This window comes from Mustela putorius, unplaced genomic scaffold (assembly GCF_011764305.1).
Source record: "Mustela putorius furo isolate JIRA1106 unplaced genomic scaffold, ASM1176430v1.1 tig00537227_pilon_pilon_pilon, whole genome shotgun sequence".
Taxonomy (NCBI): domain Eukaryota; kingdom Metazoa; phylum Chordata; class Mammalia; order Carnivora; family Mustelidae; genus Mustela; species Mustela putorius.
Window position 1 is genome coordinate 14,126,472 of NW_025422368.1, and position 21,888 is coordinate 14,148,359.

General features: G+C 52.5%; 1 protein-coding gene across 1 annotated transcript in view; it reads right to left on the reverse strand.

Annotated features, from left to right (window-relative positions):
- Positions 1–21,888, reverse strand: part of LOC101689463 (apomucin-like) — a 54,939-nt gene that overhangs the window by 32,549 nt on the left and 502 nt on the right. Inside the window, exons 2-18 of the mRNA XM_045073242.1 lie at positions 19,821–19,859; positions 18,759–18,857; positions 17,831–17,866; positions 17,435–17,533; positions 15,019–15,057; positions 13,934–14,032; positions 13,004–13,039; positions 12,608–12,706; positions 10,195–10,233; positions 9,109–9,207; positions 8,181–8,216; positions 7,785–7,883; positions 5,367–5,405; positions 4,276–4,374; positions 3,349–3,384; positions 2,953–3,051; positions 536–574 (exon numbers count right to left, since the gene is read on the reverse strand). Of these exons, the coding sequence (XP_044929177.1) occupies positions 536–574; positions 2,953–3,051; positions 3,349–3,384; positions 4,276–4,374; positions 5,367–5,405; positions 7,785–7,883; positions 8,181–8,216; positions 9,109–9,207; positions 10,195–10,233; positions 12,608–12,706; positions 13,004–13,039; positions 13,934–14,032; positions 15,019–15,057; positions 17,435–17,533; positions 17,831–17,866; positions 18,759–18,857; positions 19,821–19,859 (1,131 nt within the window). The remainder of the gene's footprint in view (positions 1–535; positions 575–2,952; positions 3,052–3,348; positions 3,385–4,275; positions 4,375–5,366; positions 5,406–7,784; positions 7,884–8,180; positions 8,217–9,108; positions 9,208–10,194; positions 10,234–12,607; positions 12,707–13,003; positions 13,040–13,933; positions 14,033–15,018; positions 15,058–17,434; positions 17,534–17,830; positions 17,867–18,758; positions 18,858–19,820; positions 19,860–21,888) is intronic.

Sequence of the window (21,888 nt, forward strand, 5' to 3'; positions counted from 1 at the left end):
AAACACCTACGAGGTCAAAATATGTCCTGAGACAGAGGCACCTTTCCTCTTAGGCTAGTCTACCTTTTTTAAAATTGTTTTTTTTTCTTTAACCTGTGGAGTTGATGCTAATGAGTTCTGTCAGAGGGACGATATTCCTGTGAAACGGGATGGAGGAAAGTCGAAGGGGACCCCCTACTTAAGCCCGTCGCTCTAACCTGGTCCAAAGCAAGTGAAATTTAAGTCTTTGGATATAAGATTTGATAACCGTCGTCAAAGCTCCGTAAATTCCTTCTTGCCGGGCTTTCTATTAAGCCATACTCTCATACAAATTCTGTCCCAAAAACCCAAATTTCCTCAAAATTTTCAGCCTGAGCCTTCTTTTCTCCCCTTCTTCTTCTTCTCCTCCTCCTTCTTCTTCTTCTTCTCCTCCTCCTCCTCCTCCTCCTCCTCCTTCTTATTCTTCTTCTTCTTCTTCTTCTTCTTCGTTTCTTCCACTTCTTTTTTTTTTCTTTTATTCGTGGTCCCCAATAAATTTTTGGCATAATATACTCACCTGTAGTAGAACGTTCAGTCTGGAGACCTCGAGCTGTTCCTGAGGAGAAAGAAAGAAATGAGGGGCCACTTGCGGACTCGGTCACTTAAGCCTCTGTGTTAAGGCTCTGCTCCTGATCTCAGGGTTGTGGGATGGAACTGGGGGTTGGGCTCCCAGCTGGGTGTGGAGACTGCTTCGGATGCTCTCTCCCCCTCTCCCTCTGCCCATCTTGCTCGTTCACCACAAAGGGAAAAACAGAACAAAAGAAAAGAAAACCAAAAGGAAGAATAGAATGGGCCTCATGAAAAGTAAGTGATTTCTGCAAGATGGCTCTGGTCACTGACAAGGCTGGGACTGAAATCCAAGCCATCCAGTCCCTCGGACCATAAGTCATAGGGCGTTTTCAGCTAATGCTGCCTCTGCGAATCATGAACCGCCTCTTGTAGTTTTGGGAGCACCCAGGCTTCCTAGTGATGGAAATGCCATACTTGAGGCCAGAGAAACAGAGAAGAGAACATGACGTGAGTACTTCCGTGTCCTTTTTGGAATGCTTCACACCATCGCTATGATCCATGTGTTAAGTAGTGCGAGAGAAGTTGATGTGAGCATTCGCAAAGGTAGTGTCATGCTTTAATTGACAAGGGCCAGGCCAGGCACACTCCACCAACAGCCCAATACAGATCTCATCTTTTCCCACCGATCCCAAGCTCACGGGACATGGAATGGACACGTCTTGCTCATCGGCATGGAAGGGTCATGTAGAAAGACTCTTTGACCCTGACCCCCAGAGACTCCCCAGGGGACAATGATGCGGCCGGATAGACCCTGATCCTCCCGACCATTTCGGTGCCGATTCCAGTTCCCTGGAGAAAGGTCACCTCTGGGGCATTTCAGTGATTCTCATCTGAGCTCCTTCCAACTGGACACAACCACCCGTCATTCAAGGCAGCGACTTCCCGTGGGACACAATCAACTCTTCTGCAAAATGGCCACGCCTAAACGGGTTCTGAGCCACACAGGGTGAAGGGGAACACAGTGGCTCACCACACATGGTAGAGGACACATTGCAAATGTCTGTAGCGTATGAGTGAGAAAACACACGTCTCTAGGCTTTCCTGGTGAAGGGTGGGGCTAACGAGGCAATGGGCGCCCCTTCTCGCTCCCTCTCTTTCTCTTTTTGTGTGGTGTTTTTGGAGATGGGGATGGCGGGGACCCGTCTTGAATCCGGGCCCTCGAGTCTCTTGAAACCCATCACAGATGGGAGTACAATGAATTTTCTAGCTACTACGAAGGCGGCGTGAGCCCTCGAAGGATCCCTTTCGCTTGGACGGAAACGAACACTGTTTGGCCATTCTTGCAGTGCACATTCTAGTGTTCTTCACTATAAATGCCTGCAAGGTCAGCTTCAGGAGATCCATACCGTGCTCCCTCCAAAGCCTCCAGCTCCTTGGCTGAAATCGAAAGGCGTGTACACAATGGATGATGCTCCCTCCAAAGGTAAGTGGCCAGAGAGGGCCTTTGACTGAGCACTTCCTGGGTCTTACACTAGGCGGCACTAGCACAGGGAGTCTGTCCGCAGGTCCCATAAGGGAGGGGTATGTCCTTCCCCCCCTCCACGAAGGAAGGAGAAAACTGATGTGGGAAGCATGCAAAGCCATCAACTAGGGGCAGACAGCTGGGAAGGAGAACAGAAGGGATTCCACTTCTTTCGTTTTCGGCCTCGACAGCATACCGAGCCTGATGCCCTTCCTTCCCTGCCACCATGGATGCGCTCTTAGAAGAAAGTCCCGCTGCCCACACAATTCCTACAGAACCTCTAGCTGTGCCCGTCTGACACTCTGACTTTGGGACAAGAGGCGAAATGCATTAGAAGACCTCACGTCGTGATGTGCCAGAAAACCCCCCTGGGACGTACAAAAGCCTTGGCCTCGGAAAGACATTCTCAACTCGCTCCCACCTGCCTTTCAGTGCTTGGGACTCCAGGGGTCTCACCGGCTGGTGATCCCCTGCTCCCGCTCCAAACCCACACTACCTCTCTACTCGGAGGTTTGGTGGAGCAGAACACACTCAGTTGCCCTCTGTTCTCAAAGCCCTTTCCGGACACTGGCTCGTGGAGCAGCGGCACGCACGTGTTCCTGTCGGGCCTCCGCACTCACTTGGAGCCAGACGGGCTAAAGCATGACCCCATGCCCATCCAGACTCAGGCTCAGAAGCCCAGAGGCCGGAATCTGGAGAGTCTGACCACACGCCGCTCCACTATCCATCACGTCTGCGTGGAGGCTCGAGAAACACTGCCGAGAAGAAGCCCACACGAACCAGGACAGGGGGCCGCCCAGGAGGACGGGCAGTACGAGCTGGCTAGGGTCCCCTCCCTCAGAAGCCACCGGCAGCTTCCCGCACGTCAGGAAGCAGATGCTTTCCACCTTGTATTTCCATACCTGCTCTGTCTCCCAAGGTTGTGCCTGGGCCAGCTGAATCTCCACTTGTCTTCTCACTCCCTGCGGCTGTAGTGAAGCCCTCTGTACCTTCCGGGGTCCCTGACAGAACAACGGGGAAACGGTTTGACTCCTACACACGCAGGGCTCTGCATGTCCCTCTTCCCGGACAGGACAGAAGTCAGGCTTCCCACACAACAGCAGCTTTCAAGGACTCCTAGGGTGTCTGCAGCTACATAGCTAGTATCAGTCTCACATCACACACAGCTCAATCGTGAGTTCGCCCTGTGTCACGTTCAATGCCACCACATAGGTGCTAAAGGGCCAATCCTGACTTGTCTGATTTCCCTGCGCTGGGCTCTCCAGCGCTAGGTTTCAGCGGCGTGCTGGGTTCTTTACCTTCTCTGGCGGCTGCTGTCGGGCTGCCGGTTCCTCCTGAAAAGAGACAGCACACTCCACTTTACCCTGGGCAGAAATCAGTGCACTTGCAAACTGGACTGCCCTTTGAGATTAATGCCTCACTCCCTACTCGGCAGCCTGAACACAGGATCGTTGGCTTTGACTCCAAATCATGTCTACCGGTGGAACGGCCCTCACGTTTTTGTTCTTGAAACCCACGGTACGACAAACGCCGTGCGTGGCGCACGAGGAACAGCACGCTGTCGTCCGTTTCATCTCGGAAGCATGCCCTATCGCACAGATCCCACCACTGTGGAGCCATGCCAGAAGAGGCCCAGGGCTTTCGGGGTTCGAATACGGCCTCTACCTCTCCTGAGACCTTTCGTTGCTAGCTTCCTTCTGGGAGGAAAGATGCCCATCGGCCACGCTCTCAATGGGATTTGAGTCTCATCGTTAAGCTTCAGGCATCATCTGAAAGTTGATGTCATTGACATCAAAGAAGTGTCATGGACCAGGGAAATCTCTCCTTTTCCCATGTTACTGAATGTCATCCCAACGCCATCAGCTCACTTAGCACCCCTCCTGTCCAAGAATCTCCAAGGGGTCCTGACGTGAAATCCAGGACGACTGGTACTGGGAAACTATGGAAGACATGGCCTTTCAATCACTTCTTGGCCTCGCCTGCTCTGAAGCCTGTGTCCCTTGTGCCTTTCTCTTCAGGGTCAAGAGAAGGACGACGCCAAACAACAACATCATCAAGAGCAAGCACAAAAGATGAAAACCCTGCTGAATACGGGTATACGTGCCATCACCAGTCGACATAACGGGTCAGATGTCTGCCAGTCTGGACGCTATTGGACTGAGCAGCACTGCCTGAAACCAGTTGCTTAGGCGTCGAAGGGCTCCGTTGTTGGGAACTGGCTTTACCTGGTGTGTGGCCAGGGCTACTGGTGAAGGCGGGGCCCGCTCCAGTGCTGCCTAGGCTGCCAGCATTGAGGGTCGTGGAAACCGGACGTCCAGCAACACCTGAGAAAACCGTAGAATGAACTGCTCATTTCAAACACACTTGCCCTTTTTCGCCCAAAGGGGAATGGACCTCTCCCGCCAGTTGCCCCCGCCCCCGCCCCCCCGCCCCCGCCCCCGCCCCCGCCCCCCCCCCCCCGAGGAAATGGAATCGACGTTCTTCCAGTGACTTGCTGTCCAGACTTCCCGGAGATTTTGTTCTAATATAACTCTGCTCCGCTTTTTGTTATCATCCTTGCTACTTCCTTCTTTGGGGTGGTTGCGGCCTTCTTTGCCACACTCGTGCTTTCCACATCTCCAACTGGGTCATCTTACGTCTTCCTCTACATATCACCGTGACGTTGCATCCCAAGAAATGGGACCTCCCGCCCTCATCACACTATCCCTCAGGGATGCTAGGAACAATGAGGAAATGACAGGATGGAGCTCATGGCACCCTTCCACTTAAAAAAACACCTACGAGGTCAAAATATGTCCTGAGACAGAGGCACCTTTCCTCTTAGGCTAGTCTACCTTTTTTTAAATTGTTTTTTTTTTTTTTCTTTAACCTGTGGAGTTGATGCTAATGAGTTCTGTCAGAGGGACGATATTCCTGTGAAACGGGATGGAGGAAAGTCGAAGGGGACCCCCTACTTAAGCCCATCGCTCTAACCTGGTCCAAAGCAAGTGAAATTTAAGTCTTTGGATATAAGATTTGATAACCGTCATCAAAGCTCCGTAAATTCCTTCTTGCCGGGCTTTCTATTAAGCCATACTCTCATACAAATTCTGTCCCAAAAACCCAAATTTCCTCAAAATTTTCAGCCTGAGCCTTCTTTTTCTCTCCTTCTTCTTCTCTCTCTCCTCCTTCTTCTTCTTCTCCTCCTCCTCCTCCTCCTCCTCCTCCTCCTCCTCCTTCTTCTTCTTCTTCTTCTTCTTCTTCGTTTCGTTTCCACTTCTTTTTTTTTTTTCTTTTATTCGTGGTCCCCAATAAATTTTTGGCATAATATACTCACCTGTAGTAGAACGTTCAGTCTGGAGACCTCGAGCTGTTCCTGAGGAGAAAGAAAGAAATGAGGGGCCACTTGCGGACTCAGTCACTTAAGCCTCTGTGTTAAGGCTCTGCTCCTGATCTCAGGGTTGTGGGATGGAACTGGGGGTTGGGCTCCCAGCTGGGTGTGGAGACTGCTTCGGATGCTCTCTCCCCCTCTCCCTCTGCCCATCTTGCTCGTTCACCACAAGGGGGAAAAACAGAACAAAAGAAAAGAAAACCAAAAGGAAGAATAGAATGGGCCTCATGAAAAGTAAGTGATTTCTGCAAGATGGCTCTGGTCACTGACAAGGCTGGGACTGAAATCCAAGCCATCCAGTCCCTCGGACCATAAGTCATAGGGCGTTTTCAGCTAATGCTGCCTCTGCGAATCATGAACCGCCTCTTGTAGTTTTGGGAGCACCCAGGCTTCCTAGTGATGGAAATGCCATACTTGAGGCCAGAGAAACAGAGAAGAGAGAACATGACGTGAGTACTTCCGTGTCCTTTTTGGAATGCTTCACACCATCGCTATGATCCATGTGTTAAGTAGTGCGAGAGAAGTTGATGTGAGCATTCGCAAAGGTAGTGTCATGCTTTAATTGACAAGGGCCAGGCCAGGCACACTCCACCAACAGCCCAATACAGATCTCATCTTTTCCCACCGATCCCAAGCTCACGGGACATGGAATGGACACGTCTTGCTCATCGGCATGGAAGGGTCATGTAGAAAGACTCTTTGACCCTGACCCCCAGAGACTCCCCAGGGGACAATGATGCGGCCGGATAGACCCTGATCCTCCCGACCATTTCGGTGCCGATTCCAGTTCCCTGGAGAAAGGTCACCTCTGGGGCATTTCAGTGATTCTCATCTGAGCTCCTTCCAACTGGACACAACCACCCGTCATTCAAGGCAGCGACTTCCCGTGGGACACAATCAACTCTTCTGCAAAATGGCCACGCCTAAACGGGTTCTGAGCCACACAGGGTGAAGGGGAACACAGTGGCTCACCACACATGGTAGAGGACACATTGCAAATGTCTGTAGCGTATGAGTGAGAAAAAACACACGTCTAGGCTTTCCTGGTGAAGGGTGGGGCTAACGAGGCAATGGGCGCCCCTTCTCGCTCCCTCTCTTTCTCTTTTTGTGTGGTGTTTTGGAGATGGGGATGGCGGGGACCCGTCTTGAATCCGGGCCCTCGAGTCTCTTGAAACCCATCACAGATGGGAGTACAATGAATTTTCTAGCTACTACGAAGGCGGCGTGAGCCCTCGAAGGATCCCTTTCGCTTGGACGGAAACGAACACTGTTTGGCCATTCTTGCAGTGCACATTCTAGTGTTCTTCACTATAAATGCCTGCAAGGTCAGCTTCAGGAGATCCATACCGTGCTCCCTCCAAAGCCTCCAGCTCCTTGGCTGAAATCGAAAGGCGTGTACACAATGGATGATGCTCCCTCCAAAGGTAAGTGGCCAGAGAGGGCCTTTGACTGAGCACTTCCTGGGTCTTACACTAGGCGGCACTAGCACAGGGAGTCTGTCCGCAGGTCCCATAAGGGAGGGGTATGTCCTTCCCCCCCTCCACGAAGGAAGGAGAAAACTGATGTGGGAAGCATGCAAAGCCATCAACTAGGGGCAGACAGCTGGGAAGGAGAACAGAAGGGATTCCACTTCTTTCGTTTTCGGCCTCGACAGCATACCGAGCCTGATGCCCTTCCTTCCCTGCCACCATGGATGCGCTCTTAGAAGAAAGTCCCGCTGCCCACACAATTCCTACAGAACCTCTAGCTGTGCCCGTCTGACACTCTGACTTTGGGACAAGAGGCGAAATGCATTAGAAGACCTCACGTCGTGATGTGCCAGAAACCCCCCTGGGACGTACAAAAGCCTTGGCCTCGGAAAGACATTCTCAACTCGCTCCCACCTGCCTTTCAGTGCTTGGGACTCCAGGGGTCTCACCGGCTGGTGATCCCCTGCTCCCGCTCCAAACCCACACTACCTCTCTACTCGGAGGTTTGGTGGAGCAGAACACACTCAGTTGCCCTCTGTTCTCAAAGCCCTTTCCGGACACTGGCTCGTGGAGCAGCGGCACGCACGTGTTCCTGTCGGGCCTCCGCACTCACTTGGAGCCAGACGGGCTAAAGCATGACCCCATGCCCATCCAGACTCAGGCTCAGAAGCCCAGAGGCCGGAATCTGGAGAGTCTGACCACACGCCGCTCCACTATCCATCACGTCTGCGTGGAGGCTCGAGAAACACTGCCGAGAAGAAGCCCACACGAACCAGGACAGGGGGCCGCCCAGGAGGACGGGCAGTACGAGCTGGCTAGGGTCCCCTCCCTCAGAAGCCACCGGCAGCTTCCCGCACGTCAGGAAGCAGATGCTTTCCACCTTGTATTTCCATACCTGCTCTGTCTCCCAAGGTTGTGCCTGGGCCAGCTGAATCTCCACTTGTCTTCTCACTCCCTGCGGCTGTAGTGAAGCCCTCTGTACCTTCCGGGGTCCCTGACAGAACAACGGGGAAACGGTTTGACTCCTACACACGCAGGGCTCTGCATGTCCCTCTTCCCGGACAGGACAGAAGTCAGGCTTCCCACACAACAGCAGCTTTCAAGGACTCCTAGGGTGTCTGCAGCTACATAGCTAGTATCAGTCTCACATCACACACAGCTCAATCGTGAGTTCGCCCTGTGTCACGTTCAATGCCACCACATAGGTGCTAAAGGGCCAATCCTGACTTGTCTGATTTCCCTGCGCTGGGCTCTCCAGCGCTAGGTTTCAGCGGCGTGCTGGGTTCTTTACCTTCTCTGGCGGCTGCTGTCGGGCTGCCGGTTCCTCCTGAAAAGAGACAGCACACTCCACTTTACCCTGGGCAGAAATCAGTGCACTTGCAAACTGGACTGCCCTTTGAGATTAATGCCTCACTCCCTACTCGGCAGCCTGAACACAGGATCGTTGGCTTTGACTCCAAATCATGTCTACCGGTGGAACGGCCCTCGTTTTTTGTTCTTGAAACCCACGGTACGACAAACGCCGTGCGTGGCGCACGAGGAACAGCACGCTGTCGTCCGTTTCATCTCGGAAGCATGCCCTATCGCACAGATCCCACCACTGTGGAGCCATGCCAGAAGAGGCCCAGGGCTTTCGGGGTTCGAATACGGCCTCTACCTCTCCTGAGACCTTTCGTTGCTAGCTTCCTTCTGGGAGGAAAGATGCCCATCGGCCACGCTCTCAATGGGATTTGAGTCTCATCCGTTAAGCTTCAGGCATCATCTGAAAGTTGATGTCATTGACATCAAAGAAGTGTCATGGACCAGGGAAATCTCTCCTTTTCCCATGTTACTGAATGTCATCCCAACGCCATCAGCTCACTTAGCACCCCTCCTGTCCAAGAATCTCCAAGGGGTCCTGACGTGAAATCCAGGACGACTGGTACTGGGAAACTATGGAAGACATGGCCTTTCAATCACTTCTTGGCCTCGCCTGCTCTGAAGCCTGTGTCCCTTGTGCCTTTCTCTTCAGGGTCAAGAGAAGGACGACGCCAACAAACAACATCATCAAGAGCAAGCACAAAAGATGGAAAACCCTGCTGAATACGGGTATACGTGCCATCACCAGTCGACATAACGGGTCAGATGTCTGCCAGTCTGGACGCTATTGGACTGAGCAGCACTGCCTGAAACCAGTTGCTTAGGCGTCGAAGGGCTCCGTTGTTGGGAACTGGCTTTACCTGGTGTGTGGCCAGGGCTACTGGTGAAGGCGGGGCCCGCTCCAGTGCTGCCTAGGCTGCCAGCATTGAGGGTCGTGGAAACCGGACGTCCAGCAACACCTGAGAAAACCGTAGAATGAACTGCTCATTTCAAACACACTTGCCCTTTTTTCGCCCAAAGGGGAATGGACCTCTCCCGCCAGTTGCCCCCGCCCCCCCGCCCCCCGCCCCCGCCCCCGCCCCAGCCCCCGAGGAAATGGAATCGACGTTCTTCCAGTGACTTGCTGTCCAGACTTCCCGGAGATTTTGTTCTAATATAACTCTGCTCCGCTTTTTGTTATCATCCTTGCTACTTCCTTCTTGGGGTGGTTGCGGCCTTCTTTGCCACACTCGTGCTTTCCACATCTCCAACTGGGTCATCTTACGTCTTCCTCTACATATCACCGTGACGTTGCATCCCAAGAAATGGGACCTCCCGCCCTCATCACACTATCCCTCAGGGATGCTAGGAACAATGAGGAAATGACAGGATGGAGCTCATGGCACCCTTCCACTTAAAACACCTACGAGGTCAAAATATGTCCTGAGACAGAGGCACCTTTCCTCTTAGGCTAGTCTACCTTTTTTAAAATTGTTTTTTTTTCTTTAACCTGTGGAGTTGATGCTAATGAGTTCTGTCAGAGGGACGATATTCCTGTGAAACGGGATGGAGGAAAGTCGAAGGGGACCCCCTACTTAAGCCCATCGCTCTAACCTGGTCCAAAGCAAGTGAAATTTAAGTCTTTGGATATAAGATTTGATAACCGTCATCAAAGCTCCGTAAATTCCTTCTTGCCGGGCTTTCTATTAAGCCATACTCTCATACAAATTCTGTCCCAAAAACCCAAATTTCCTCAAAATTTTCAGCCTGAGCCTTCTTTTCTCTCCTTCTTCTTCTTCTTCTCTCCTCCTCCTTCTTCTTCTCTCCTCTCCTCCTCCTCCTCCTCCTCCTCCTCCTCCTCCTCCTTCTTCTTCTTCTTCTTCTTCTTCTTCGTTTCTTCTTCCACTTCTTTTTTTTTTTTTCTTTTATTCGTGGTCCCCAATAAATTTTTGGCATAATATACTCACCTGTAGTAGAACGTTCAGTCTGGAGACCTCGAGCTGTTCCTGAGGAGAAAGAAAGAAATGAGGGGCCACTTGCGGACTCAGTCACTTAAGCCTCTGTGTTAAGGCTCTGCTCCTGATCTCAGGGTTGTGGGATGGAACTGGGGGTTGGGCTCCCAGCTGGGTGTGGAGACTGCTTCGGATGCTCTCTCTCCCCCTCTCCCTCTGCCCATCTTGCTCGTTCACCACAAAGGGAAAAACAGAACAAAAGAAAAGAAAACCAAAAGGAAGAATAGAATGGGCCTCATGAAAAGTAAGTGATTTCTGCAAGATGGCTCTGGTCACTGACAAGGCTGGGACTGAAATCCAAGCCATCCAGTCCCTCGGACCATAAGTCATAGGGCGTTTTCAGCTAATGCTGCCTCTGCGAATCATGAACCGCCTCTTGTAGTTTTGGGAGCACCCAGGCTTCCTAGTGATGGAAATGCCATACTTGAGGCCAGAGAAACAGAGAAGAGAACATGACGTGAGTACTTCCGTGTCCTTTTTGGAATGCTTCACACCATCGCTATGATCCATGTGTTAAGTAGTGCGAGAGAAGTTGATGTGAGCATTCGCAAAGGTAGTGTCATGCTTTAATTGACAAGGGCCAGGCCAGGCACACTCCACCAACAGCCCAATACAGATCTCATCTTTTCCCACCGATCCCAAGCTCACGGGACATGGAATGGACACGTCTTGCTCATCGGCATGGAAGGGTCATGTAGAAAGACTCTTTGACCCTGACCCCCAGAGACTCCCCAGGGGACAATGATGCGGCCGGATAGACCCTGATCCTCCCGACCATTTCGGTGCCGATTCCAGTTCCCTGGAGAAAGGTCACCTCTGGGGCATTTCAGTGATTCTCATCTGAGCTCCTTCCAACTGGACACAACCACCCGTCATTCAAGGCAGCGACTTCCCGTGGGACACAATCAACTCTTCTGCAAAATGGCCACGCCTAAACGGGTTCTGAGCCACACAGGGTGAAGGGGAACACAGTGGCTCACCACACATGGTAGAGGACACATTGCAAATGTCTGTAGCGTATGAGTGAGAAAACACACGTCTAGGCTTTCCTGGTGAAGGGTGGGGCTAACGAGGCAATGGGCGCCCCTTCTCGCTCCCTCTCTTTCTCTTTTTGTGTGGTGTTTTGGAGATGGGGATGGCGGGGACCCGTCTTGAATCCGGGCCCTCGAGTCTCTTGAAACCCATCACAGATGGGAGTACAATGAATTTTCTAGCTACTACGAAGGCGGCGTGAGCCCTCGAAGGATCCCTTTCGCTTGGACGGAAACGAACACTGTTTGGCCATTCTTGCAGTGCACATTCTAGTGTTCTTCACTATAAATGCCTGCAAGGTCAGCTTCAGGAGATCCATACCGTGCTCCCTCCAAAGCCTCCAGCTCCTTGGCTGAAATCGAAAGGCGTGTACACAATGGATGATGCTCCCTCCAAAGGTAAGTGGCCAGAGAGGGCCTTTGACTGAGCACTTCCTGGGTCTTACACTAGGCGGCACTAGCACAGGGAGTCTGTCCGCAGGTCCCATAAGGGAGGGGTATGTCCTTCCCCCTCCACGAAGGAAGGAGAAAACTGATGTGGGAAGCATGCAAAGCCATCAACTAGGGGCAGACAGCTGGGAAGGAGAACAGAAGGGATTCCACTTCTTTCGTTTTCGGCCTCGACAGCATACCGAGCCTGATGCCCTTCCTTCCCTGCCGCCATGGATGCGCTCTAAGAAGAAAGTCCCGCTGCCCACACAATTCCTACAGAACCTCTAGCTGTGCCCGTCTGACACTCTGACTTTGGGACAAGAGGCGAAATGCATTAGAAGACCTCACGTCGTGATGTGCCAGAAACCCCCCTGGGACGTACAAAAGCCTTGGCCTCGGAAAGACATTCTCAACTCGCTCCCACCTGCCTTTCAGTGCTTGGGACTCCAGGGGTCTCACCGGCTGGTGATCCCCTGCTCCCGCTCCAAACCCACACTACCTCTCTACTCGGAGGTTTGGTGGAGCAGAACACACTCAGTTGCCCTCTGTTCTCAAAGCCCTTTCCGGACACTGGCTCGTGGAGCAGCGGCACGCACGTGTTCCTGTCGGGCCTCCGCACTCACTTGGAGCCAGACGGGCTAAAGCATGACCCCATGCCCATCCAGACTCAGGCTCAGAAGCCCAGAGGCCGGAATCTGGAGAGTCTGACCACACGCCGCTCCACTATCCATCACGTCTGCGTGGAGGCTCGAGAAACACTGCCGAGAAGAAGCCCACACGAACCAGGACAGGGGGCCGCCCAGGAGGACGGGCAGTACGAGCTGGCTAGGGTCCCCTCCCTCAGAAGCCACCGGCAGCTTCCCGCACGTCAGGAAGCAGATGCTTTCCACCTTGTATTTCCATACCTGCTCTGTCTCCCAAGGTTGTGCCTGGGCCAGCTGAATCTCCACTTGTCTTCTCACTCCCTGCGGCTGTAGTGAAGCCCTCTGTACCTTCCGGGGTCCCTGACAGAACAACGGGGAAACGGTTTGACTCCTACACACGCAGGGCTCTGCATGTCCCTCTTCCCGGACAGGACAGAAGTCAGGCTTCCCACACAACAGCAGCTTTCAAGGACTCCTAGGGTGTCTGCAGCTACATAGCTAGTATCAGTCTCACATCACACACAGCTCAATCGTGAGTTCGCCCTGTGTCACGTTCAATGCCACCACATAGGTGCTAAAGGGCCAATCCTGACTTGTCTGATTTCCCTGCGCTGGGCTCTCCAGCGCTAGGTTTCAGCGGCGTGCTGGGTTCTTTACCTTCTCTGGCGGCTGCTGTCGGGCTGCCGGTTCCTCCTGAAAAGAGACAGCACACTCCACTTTACCCTGGGCAGAAATCAGTGCACTTGCAAACTGGACTGCCCTTTGAGATTAATGCCTCACTCTCCCTACTCGGCAGCCTGAACACAGGATCGTTGGCTTTGACTCCAAATCATGTCTACCGGTGGAACGGCCCTCACGTTTTTTGTTCTTGAAACCCACGGTACGACAAACGCCGTGCGTGGCGCACGAGGAACAGCACGCTGTCGTCCGTTTCATCTCGGAAGCATGCCCTATCGCACAGATCCCACCACTGTGGAGCCATGCCAGAAGAGGCCCAGGGCTTTCGGGGTTCGAATACGGCCTCTACCTCTCCTGAGACCTTTCGTTGCTAGCTTCCTTCTGGGAGGAAAGATGCCCATCGGCCACGCTCTCAATGGGATTTGAGTCTCATCGTTAAGCTTCAGGCATCATCTGAAAGTTGATGTCATTGACATCAAAGAAGTGTCATGGACCAGGGAAATCTCTCCTTTTCCCATGTTACTGAATGTCATCCCAACGCCATCAGCTCACTTAGCACCCCTCCTGTCCAAGAATCTCCAAGGGGTCCTGACGTGAAATCCAGGACGACTGGTACTGGGAAACTATGGAAGACATGGCCTTTCAATCACTTCTTGGCCTCGCCTGCTCTGAAGCCTGTGTCCCTTGTGCCTTTCTCTTCAGGGTCAAGAGAAGGACGACGCCAACAACAACATCATCAAGAGCAAGCACAAAAGATGGAAAACCCTGCTGAATACGGGTATACGTGCCATCACCAGTCGACATAACGGGTCAGATGTCTGCCAGTCTGGACGCTATTGGACTGAGCAGCACTGCCTGAAACCAGTTGCTTAGGCGTCGAAGGGCTCCGTTGTTGGGAACTGGCTTTACCTGGTGTGTGGCCAGGGCTACTGGTGAAGGCGGGGCCCGCTCCAGTGCTGCCTAGGCTGCCAGCATTGAGGGTCGTGGAAACCGGACGTCCAGCAACACCTGAGAAAACCGTAGAATGAACTGCTCATTTCAAACACACTTGCCCTTTTTCGCCCAAAGGGGAATGGACCTCTCCCGCCAGTTGCCCCCCCCCCGCCCCCCCCCCCGCCCCCGCCCCCGCCCCCAGCCCCCGAGGAAATGGAATCGACGTTCTTCCAGTGACTTGCTGTCCAGACTTCCCGGAGATTTTGTTCTAATATAACTCTGCTCCGCTTTTTGTTATCATCCTTGCTACTTCCTTCTTGGGGTGGTTGCGGCCTTCTTTGCCACACTCGTGCTTTCCACATCTCCAACTGGGTCATCTTACGTCTTCCTCTACATATCACCGTGACGTTGCATCCCAAGAAATGGGACCTCCCGCCCTCATCACACTATCCCTCAGGGATGCTAGGAACAATGAGGAAATGACAGGATGGAGCTCATGGCACCCTTCCACTTAAAACACCTACGAGGTCAAAATATGTCCTGAGACAGAGGCACCTTTCCTCTTAGGCTAGTCTACCTTTTTTAAAATTGTTTTTTTTTTTTCTTTAACCTGTGGAGTTGATGCTAATGAGTTCTGTCAGAGGGACGATATTCCTGTGAAACGGGATGGAGGAGGAAAGTCGAAGGGGACCCCCCTACTTAAGCCCATCGCTCTAACCTGGTCCAAAGCAAGTGAAATTTAAGTCTTTGGATATAAGATTTGATAACCGTCATCAAAGCTCCGTAAATTCCTTCTTGCCGGGCTTTCTATTAAGCCATACTCTCATACAAATTCTGTCCCAAAAACCCAAATTTCCTCAAAATTTTCAGCCTGAGCCTTCTTTTTTCTCTCCTTCTTCTTCTTCTCCTCCTCTTCTTCTTCTTCTCTCCTCCTCCTCCTCCTCCTCCTCCTCCCTCCTCCTTCTTCTTCTTCTTCTTCTTCTTCTTCTTCGTTTCTTCCACTTCTTTTTTTTTTTCTTTTATTCGTGGTCCCCAATAAATTTTTGGCATAATATACTCACCTGTAGTAGAACGTTCAGTCTGGAGACCTCGAGCTGTTCCTGAGGAGAAAGAAAGAAATGAGGGGCCACTTGCGGACTCAGTCACTTAAGCCTCTGTGTTAAGGCTCTGCTCCTGATCTCAGGGTTGTGGGATGGAACTGGGGGTTGGGCTCCCAGCTGGGTGTGGAGACTGCTTCGGATGCTCTCTCCCCCTCTCCCTCTGCCCATCTTGCTCGTTCACCACAAAGGGAAAAAACAGAACAAAAGAAAAAGAAAACCAAAAGGAAGAATAGAATGGGCCTCATGAAAAGTAAGTGATTTCTGCAAGATGGCTCTGGTCACTGACAAGGCTGGGACTGAAATCCAAGCCATCCAGTCCCTCGGACCATAAGTCATAGGGCGTTTTCAGCTAATGCTGCCTCTGCGAATCATGAACCGCCTCTTGTAGTTTTGGGAGCACCCAGGCTTCCTAGTGATGGAAATGCCATACTTGAGGCCAGAGAAACAGAGAAGAGAACATGACGTGAGTACTTCCGTGTCCTTTTTGGAATGCTTCACACCATCGCTATGATCCATGTGTTAAGTAGTGCGAGAGAAGTTGATGTGAGCATTCGCAAAGGTAGTGTCATGCTTTAATTGACAAGGGCCAGGCCAGGCACACTCCACCAACAGCCCAATACAGATCTCATCTTTTCCCACCGATCCCAAGCTCACGGGACATGGAATGGACACGTCTTGCTCATCGGCATGGAAGGGTCATGTAGAAAGACTCTTTGACCCTGACCCCCAGAGACTCCCCAGGGGACAATGATGCGGCCGGATAGACCCTGATCCTCCCGACCATTTCGGTGCCGATTCCAGTTCCCTGGAGAAAGGTCACCTCTGGGGCATTTCAGTGATTCTCATCTGAGCTCCTTCCAACTGGACACAACCACCCGTCATTCAAGGCAGCGACTTCCCGTGGGACACAATCAACTCTTCTGCAAAATGGCCACGCCTAAACGGGTTCTGAGCCACACAGGGTGAAGGGGAACACAGTGGCTCACCACACATGGTAGAGGACACATTGCAAATGTCTGTAGCGTATGAGTGAGAAAACACACGTCTAGGCTTTCCTGGTGAAGGGTGGGGCTAACGAGGCAATGGGGCGCCCCTTCTCGCTCCCTCTCTTTCTCTTTTTGTGTGGTGTTTTGGAGATGGGGATGGCGGGGACCCGTCTTGAATCCGGGCCCTCGAGTCTCTTGAAACCCATCACAGATGGGAGTACAATGAATTTTCTAGCTACTACGAAGGCGGCGTGAGCCCTCGAAGGATCCCTTTCGCTTGGACGGAAACGAACACTGTTTGGCCATTCTTGCAGTGCACATTCTAGTGTTCTTCACTATAAATGCCTGCAAGGTCAGCTTCAGGAGATCCATACCGTGCTCCCTCCAAAGCCTCCAGCTCCTTGGCTGAAATCGAAAGGCGTGTACACAATGGATGATGCTCCCTCCAAAGGTAAGTGGCCAGAGAGGGCCTTTGACTGAGCACTTCCTGGGTCTTACACTAGGCGGCACTAGCACAGGGAGTCTGTCCGCAGGTCCCATAAGGGAGGGGTATGTCCTTCCCCCTCCACGAAGGAAGGAGAAAACTGATGTGGGAAGCATGCAAAGCCATCAACTAGGGGCAGACAGCTGGGAAGGAGAACAGAAGGGATTCCACTTCTTTCGTTTTCGGCCTCGACAGCATACCGAGCCTGATGCCCTTCCTTCCCTGCCACCATGGATGCGCTCTTAGAAGAAAGTCCCGCTGCCCACACAATTCCTACAGAACCTCTAGCTGTGCCCGTCTGACACTCTGACTTTGGGACAAGAGGCGAAATGCATTAGAAGACCTCACGTCGTGATGTGCCAGAAACCCCCCTGGGACGTACAAAAGCCTTGGCCTCGGAAAGACATTCTCAACTCGCTCCCACCTGCCTTTCAGTGCTTGGGACTCCAGGGGTCTCACCGGCTGGTGATCCCCTGCTCCCGCTCCAAACCCACACTACCTCTCTACTCGGTCGGGTTTGGTGGAGCAGAACACACTCAGTTGCCCTCTGTTCTCAAAGCCCTTTCCGGACACTGGCTCGTGGAGCAGCGGCACGCACGTGTTCCTGTCGGGCCTCCGCACTCACTTGGAGCCAGACGGGCTAAAGCATGACCCCATGCCCATCCAGACTCAGGCTCAGAAGCCCAGAGGCCGGAATCTGGAGAGTCTGACCACACGCCGCTCCACTATCCATCACGTCTGCGTGGAGGCTCGAGAAACACTGCCGAGAAGAAGCCCACACGAACCAGGACAGGGGGCCGCCCAGGAGGACGGGCAGTACGAGCTGGCTAGGGTCCCCTCCCTCAGAAGCCACCGGCAGCTTCCCGCACGTCAGGAAGCAGATGCTTTCCACCTTGTATTTCCATACCTGCTCTGTCTCCCAAGGTTGTGCCTGGGCCAGCTGAATCTCCACTTGTCTTCTCACTCCCTGCGGCTGTAGTGAAGCCCTCTGTACCTTCCGGGGTCCCTGACAGAACAACGGGGAAACGGTTTGACTCCTACACACGCAGGGCTCTGCATGTCCCTCTTCCCGGACAGGACAGAAGTCAGGCTTCCCACACAACAGCAGCTTTCAAGGACTCCTAGGGTGTCTGCAGCTACATAGCTAGTATCAGTCTCACATCACACACAGCTCAATCGTGAGTTCGCCCTGTGTCACGTTCAATGCCACCACATAGGTGCTAAAGGGCCAATCCTGACTTGTCTGATTTCCCTGCGCTGGGCTCTCCAGCGCTAGGTTTCAGCGGCGTGCTGGGTTCTTTACCTTCTCTGGCGGCTGCTGTCGGGCTGCCGGTTCCTCCTGAAAAGAGACAGCACACTCCACTTTACCCTGGGCAGAAATCAGTGCACTTGCAAACTGGACTGCCCTTTGAGATTAATGCCTCACTCCCTACTCGGCAGCCTGAACACAGGATCGTTGGCTTTGACTCCAAATCATGTCTACCGGTGGAACGGCCCTCACGTTTTTGTTCTTGAAAACCCACGGTACGACAAACGCCGTGCGTGGCGCACGAGGAACAGCACGCTGTCGTCCGTTTCATCTCGGAAGCATGCCCTATCGCACAGATCCCACCACTGTGGAGCCATGCCAGAAGAGGCCCAGGGCTTTCGGGGTTCGAATACGGCCTCTACCTCTCCTGAGACCTTTCGTTGCTAGCTTCCTTCTGGGAGGAAAGATGCCCATCGGCCACGCTCTCAATGGGATTTGAGTCTCATCGTTAAGCTTCAGGCATCATCTGAAAGTTGATGTCATTGACATCAAAGAAGTGTCATGGACCAGGGAAATCTCTCCTTTTCCCATGTTACTGAATGTCATCCCAACGCCATCAGCTCACTTAGCACCCCTCCTGTCCAAGAATCTCCAAGGGGTCCTGACGTGAAATCCAGGACGACTGGTACTGGGAAACTATGGAAGACATGGCCTTTCAATCACTTCTTGGCCTCGCCTGCTCTGAAGCCTGTGTCCCTTGTGCCTTTCTCTTCAGGGTCAAGAGAAGGACGACGCCAACAACAACATCATCAAGAGCAAGCACAAAAGATGGAAAACCCTGCTGAATACGGGTATACGTGCCATCACCAGTCGACATAACGGGTCAGATGTCTGCCAGTCTGGACGCTATTGGACTGAGCAGCACTGCCTGAAACCAGTTGCTTAGGCGTCGAAGGGCTCCGTTGTTGGGAACTGGCTTTACCTGGTGTGTGGCCAGGGCTACTGGTGAAGGCGGGGCCCGCTCCAGTGCTGCCTAGGCTGCCAGCATTGAGGGTCGTGGAAACCGGACGTCCAGCAACACCTGAGAAAACCGTAGAATGAACTGCTCATTTCAAACACACTTGCCCTTTTTCGCCCAAAGGGGAATGGACCTCTCCCGCCAGTTGCCCCCGCCCCCGCCCCCGCCCCCGCCCCCGCCCCAGCCCCCGAGGAAATGGAATCGACGTTCTTCCAGTGACTTGCTGTCCAGACTTCCCGGAGATTTTGTTCTAATATAACTCTGCTCCGCTTTTTGTTATCATCCTTGCTACTTCCTTCTTGGGGTGGTTGCGGCCTTCTTTGCCACACTCGTGCTTTCCACATCTCCAACTGGGTCATCTTACGTCTTCCTCTACATATCACCGTGACGTTGCATCCCAAGAAATGGGACCTCCCGCCCTCATCACACTATCCCTCAGGGATGCTAGGAACAATGAGGAAATGACAGGATGGAGCTCATGGCACCCTTCCACTTAAAACACCTACGAGGTCAAAATATGTCCTGAGACAGAGGCACCTTTCCTCTTAGGCTAGTCTACCTTTTTTAAAATTGTTTTTTTTTTCTTTAACCTGTGGAGTTGATGCTAATGAGTTCTGTCAGAGGGACGATATTCCTGTGAAACGGGATGGAGGAAAGTCGAAGGGGACCCCCTACTTAAGCCCATCGCTCTAACCTGGTCCAAAGCAAGTGAAATTTAAGTCTTTGGATATAAGATTTGATAACCGTCGCCAAAGCTCCGTAAATTCCTTCTTGCCGGGCTTTCTATTAAGCCATACTCTCATACAAATTCTGTCCCAAAAACCCAAATTTCCTCAAAATTTTCAGCCTGAGCCTTCTTTTCTCTCCTTCTTCTTCTTCTCCTCCTCCTTCTTCTTCTTCTCCTCCTCCTCCTCCTCCTCCTCCTCCTCCTCCTTCTTCTTCTTCTTCTTCTTCTTCGTTTCTTCCACTTCTTTTTTTTTTCTTTTATTCGTGGTCCCCAATAAATTTTTGGCATAATATACTCACCTGTAGTAGAACGTTCAGTCTGGAGACCTCGAGCTGTTCCTGAGGAGAAAGAAAGAAATGAGGGGCCACTTGCGGACTCGGTCACTTAAGCCTCTGTGTTAAGGCTCTGCTCCTGATCTCAGGGTTGTGGGATGGAACTGGGGGTTGGGCTCCCAGCTGGGTGTGGAGACTGCTTCGGATGCTCTCTCCCCCTCTCCCTCTGCCCATCTTGCTCGTTCACCACAAAGGGAAAAACAGAACAAAAGAAAAGAAAACCAAAAGGAAGAATAGAATGGGCCTCATGAAAAGTAAGTGATTTCTGCAAGATGGCTCTGGTCACTGACAAGGCTGGGACTGAAATCCAAGCCATCCAGTCCCTCGGACCATAAGTCATAGGGCGTTTTCAGCTAATGCTGCCTCTGCGAATCATGAACCGCCTCTTGTAGTTTTGGGAGCACCCAGGCTTCCTAGTGATGGAAATGCCATACTTGAGGCCAGAGAAACAGAGAAGAGAACATGACGTGAGTACTTCCGTGTCCTTTTTGGAATGCTTCACACCATCGCTATGATCCATGTGTTAAGTAGTGCGAGAGAAGTTGATGTGAGCATTCGCAAAGGTAGTGTCATGCTTTAATTGACAAGGGCCAGGCCAGGCACACTCCACCAACAGCCCAATACAGATCTCATCTTTTCCCACCGATCCCAAGCTCACGGGACATGGAATGGACACGTCTTGCTCATCGGCATGGAAGGGTCATGTAGAAAGACTCTTTGACCCTGACCCCCAGAGACTCCCCAGGGGACAATGATGCGGCCGGATAGACCCTGATCCTCCCGACCATTTCGGTGCCGATTCCAGTTCCCTGGAGAAAGGTCACCTCTGGGGCATTTCAGTGATTCTCATCTGAGCTCCTTCCAACTGGACACAACCACCCGTCATTCAAGGCAGCGACTTCCCGTGGGACACAATCAACTCTTCTGCAAAATGGCCACGCCTAAACGGGTTCTGAGCCACACAGGGTGAAGGGGAACACAGTGGCTCACCACACATGGTAGAGGACACATTGCAAATGTCTGTAGCGTATGAGTGAGAAAACACACGTCTAGGCTTTCCTGGTGAAGGGTGGGGCTAACGAGGCAATGGGCGCCCCTTCTCGCTCCCTCTCTTTCTCTTTTTGTGTGGTGTTTTGGAGATGGGGATGGCGGGGACCCGTCTTGAATCCGGGCCCTCGAGTCTCTTGAAACCCATCACAGATGGGAGTACAATGAATTTTCTAGCTACTACGAAGGCGGCGTGAGCCCTCGAAGGATCCCTTTCGCTTGGACGGAAACGAACACTGTTTGGCCATTCTTGCAGTGCACATTCTAGTGTTCTTCACTATAAATGCCTGCAAGGTCAGCTTCAGGAGATCCATACCGTGCTCCCTCCAAAGCCTCCAGCTCCTTGGCTGAAATCGAAAGGCGTGTACACAATGGATGATGCTCCCTCCAAAGGTAAGTGGCCAGAGAGGGCCTTTGACTGAGCACTTCCTGGGTCTTACACTAGGCGGCACTAGCACAGGGAGTCTGTCCGCAGGTCCCATAAGGGAGGGGTATGTCCTTCCCCCTCCACGAAGGAAGGAGAAAACTGATGTGGGAAGCATGCAAAGCCATCAACTAGGGGCAGACAGCTGGGAAGGAGAACAGAAGGGATTCCACTTTCTTTCGTTTTCGGCCTCGACAGCATACCGAGCCTGATGCCCTTCCTTCCCTGCCACCATGGATGCGCTCTTAGAAGAAAGTCCCGCTGCCCACACAATTCCTACAGAACCTCTAGCTGTGCCCGTCTGACACTCTGACTTTGGGACAAGAGGCGAAATGCATTAGAAGACCTCACGTCGTGATGTGCCAGAAACCCCCCTGGGACGTACAAAAGCCTTGGCCTCGGAAAGACATTCTCAACTCGCTCCCACCTGCCTTTCAGTGCTTGGGACTCCAGGGGTCTCACCGGCTGGTGATCCCCTGCTCCCGCTCCAAACCCACACTACCTCTCTACTCGGAGGTTTGGTGGTGGAGCAGAACACACTCAGTTGCCCTCTGTTCTCAAAGC